Raw genomic sequence first — 3,446 nt, 5'->3', positions numbered from 1 at the left:
AGTATTATTACTATTAGTATTATTACTATTAGTTTCACGCAAAAACGTGAAGAAAGTGTGACAACTTTGGCAAAACACGTTGTTTGAGCTTTTACGGTGTCCGTAGTTCCCCAGACAAGTGGGCCGAACAAGCGCGTGCTTGCTACGCGCCTGCTTTCTCAGTGCTCATAACGAGCACGCCCATATTTTGCCGCCTGTGCAGTGGGGGAACAGTATCTGATGGGGAAACGCGGATTGACGTAACACCTGTGTCAGGTTACATTGTGTTGTATATATAATAGCAAATGTTAGTTATAAAGACTAGATGACATGTCAATTTATGATCTTAAATTGCAAAATAAAGTCTGGTAATTGTAGAAACTAAGTGTTTTGTGTTCTACAATTACATTTCCTGTGGACTTAGAATTTAGTTTTGTTTCAAAATGATGTTAAGAATATATTAAATGCATTAACTTTAATATATTTTACACTATAATTAATATATGGTATAGAATACAGACTCAACTCAGGAGGAGCAAGGGATAAATATGTGTTTTGTTCTACAAAATACATATTTATTACACATTCTGACAATAACACAAACAGAACAAAAATCATCAATTTTCTATACACCCTTGTCCCTTAGTGGGGTTGGGAGGGCTGCTGGTGTATCTCCAGCTAACGTTTCGGCGAGAGGCGGGGTCACCCTGGACTGGTCGCCAGTCTGTCGCAGGGCAACACAGAGACAGAAAGGACAAACAACCATGCACACACACACCTAGGGAGAATTTGGAGAGGCCAATTAACCTAACAGTCATGTTTTTGGACTGTGGGAGGAAGCCGGAGTACCCGGAGAGAACCCATGCATGCACAGGGAGAACATGCAGGGATACGTTCCTCTGCAACTTCTAAAGTGGCAAAAAATAACTCACCACTAGGTGGCGCCTTACTCTGCTTAGGCTCAAAACAGTTCACAGCACAATGTAGCATTATGACATGTTAATGCTCAGCAACAAACCTGAGCCTTTATAACTGAGTCACTCACAAAGCAAAGTACTTTCATCCTGTTTGTACTGAACAAACAATCGACTCCATCCATTTCACTGACTATTAAAACTTTTGACATAAATGTTGGTTTCTGGGTCACTTTGGGAGGCAGCTGTGTTGATCTGGTCTCATACCTGTTGATGTTTGGAGGTGAAGTTTAGCCTGGTCTAATATTTAAGGTTGATGATAATTATAACATTATGATTTCCTTAATAGTGATAAAGAAAATTGTTAAGAAATTTTTACCATTTTATTCCCAGTGGACTAAAATGATGCAGTTCACCCTCAACAGCTGAAGCCAAATTTATATTTGAAAATCATCATTGTTTAAAATCTTAATATTCACTTACAGTGAATGTTTAAAGTTTGCAATCAGGCCTCCATAGTTCTGTTTGGCTGGAGATTTTTTTGGGAATGTTTGTCAAGGTTAAAATAATACTGTAGATCTAAATCAAACAGATTGTACTGGATCTGGAAGATAATCTCTCTTCAGTTTGATCATTATTTACCAAACTGAGCTGCACTGAAGAAAGTTAGGAAAATTTATTTTCTTTTGTGAACCAAATATTTCAGGGAAGAGGCAGGTTGAGAAATATTCACAGCTAAACTCAATCTGACAAAAAGGCTCATTTTATTATTTTTTTATGTTAATGGCTTTTACCCTTTCCATGTTTATGATGTGATCTGTTATTGTTCTATGACTTTTAAATAAAATATTTCTCCTCTGACTTTGCTGATGTTGTTGAATCTAAAGTTTCTCTCATTTATTAGAAAACAGGAGAGAGCTTTACATTTATGTTTTATTAAAAACAGGTCAAATAATTTTTTGTAGCAAAAATAATGAACAATGTCACAAGTTTTATCATTTTATTCTAAACAAACAAAAGTCAACCTCTTGTCTTTTTATGATTGATGTTACACTGTTAGAAAAATGAGGCATTTTAATTTTTATTTGGTTTATTGAAGAACAAAGAATTTATGTAACAAAAGAAATAAAACATATTCAGAGATAGAGGTTTTATGTATATATTTCTGAGAAACTAGTAGGATATACAGAATATGTTTAGCTGCGCCCTCTGCTGGGAAGAAGATGAACACAAAACAGAAATATCTCCAAATATGAGAATCACCTCAAGAACATGAAGAGCTGATCATTTTGTGAAACTACATCAAAGATTATAAATCAGCTATTTATGTACAATAATTCATTTTCTACAGAAATATACATTTTATTGATAAAGTTCTGAGAAAGTTTAGCTGGTAAAATATAAAGAATATGTTTATCTGCGCCCTCTGCAGGGCAGAAGATTAAACGTATCTCCAAATATGAGAATCACCTCAAGAACATGAAGAGCTGATCATTTTGTGAAACTACATCAAAGATTATAAATCAGCTATTTATGTACAATAATTCATTTTCTACAGAAATATACATTTTATTGATAAAGTTCTGAGAAAGTTTAGCTGGTAAAATATAAAGAATATGTTTATCTGCGCCCTCTGCAGGGCAGAAGATTAAACGTATCTCCAAATATGAGAATCACCTCAAGAACATGAAGAGCTGATCATTTTGTGAAACTACATCAAAGCTCATGAAGCATCTTGACGTGTAAAATGGGAGAATGGCATTAAAACAAAACCCCTATCTGAATGTGAATTAAAAGTTTAAAGCTGCAGAGCTTCACTTTCCTCCATTGTCTTCTTGTAGAACATCAAGAAAACAGCTGCTGCTGCTGCAATCACGACACAAACCACCGTCCATCTGATGAGTTCAGAAACCACCAGATTCTCTGAAACCAAAGAAGTTCAGGAGTTTAGCTTAAAGACTCATTTGTAGTTTGGAATATTTGATTTGTACCATCTAATGAGCCTTAAATCCTGAATCCTGTTACCTCCAGTCCTCAGATAGAGGTGAGTTATAATGGTCTTCTTGTCATCACTGAGCTCACAGCTGTAAACTCCCTCCTGATCTGAGGTCAGATCCTGTAACGTGAGGCTGCCAGACGCCGAAACATTCCTTACATGTTTCCTCCACTCTTCTGAGACGCTGTAGATGTTTCTGTCAGTCTTGGTCAGGATGATCTGATGGTGGTTGAACCTCCAGACCAAACTGGAGGTAGAAATGTGTAAGGAAGTGCAGCAGATTGTAACCTCAGCACCTGAGAAATCAAAGTTTATGAATTCAGAACATTTCAGCAACAAGCAGTTCGAAATGCTTCACATTATAAAAAATAACAGTAGCCAGCTATGAAATAAGCAATAAAGATTTTGTCAATGCAGTTTTCTGGAAGTTTGTTCCAAATCTGTGGTGCATAGAAGCTGAATGGTGATCTCTAGACCTATAGCTCTATATCGTTCCTCTTTAGGTCCAAATATAATAACTTCAGTTTTGTTTCTGTTCAGAGAAAGTTTTGGCTTAT

The 3,446-nt window shown here is 36.1% G+C and overlaps 2 protein-coding genes across 2 annotated transcripts in view; both read right to left on the bottom strand.

Moving 5' to 3' along the window:
• Positions 1-948, bottom strand: part of LOC103146637 (E3 ubiquitin-protein ligase TRIM21-like) — a 16,256-nt gene extending 15,308 nt beyond the window's left edge. The window contains exon 1 of the mRNA XM_016677793.1: positions 912-948. The gene's annotated coding sequence lies outside the window, so the exon portion shown is untranslated. The remainder of the gene's footprint in view (positions 1-911) is intronic.
• A 1,420-nt stretch (positions 949-2,368) lies between these two features.
• Positions 2,369-3,446, bottom strand: part of LOC103146662 (CD276 antigen-like) — a 10,399-nt gene continuing 9,321 nt past the window's right edge. The window contains exons 6-7 of the mRNA XM_016677764.1: positions 2,919-3,185; positions 2,369-2,816 (exon numbers count right to left, since the gene is read on the bottom strand). Coding sequence (XP_016533250.1) covers positions 2,692-2,816; positions 2,919-3,185 — 392 coding nt within the window. The 3' untranslated portion in view covers positions 2,369-2,691. The remainder of the gene's footprint in view (positions 2,817-2,918; positions 3,186-3,446) is intronic.

This window comes from Poecilia formosa, unplaced genomic scaffold, assembly GCF_000485575.1.
Source record: "Poecilia formosa unplaced genomic scaffold, Poecilia_formosa-5.1.2 Scaffold164, whole genome shotgun sequence".
NCBI lineage: Eukaryota > Metazoa > Chordata > Actinopteri > Cyprinodontiformes > Poeciliidae > Poecilia > Poecilia formosa.
The sequence above is the reverse complement of the archived record's forward strand: the minus strand, read 5'-3'. Positions and strand labels throughout refer to the sequence as shown.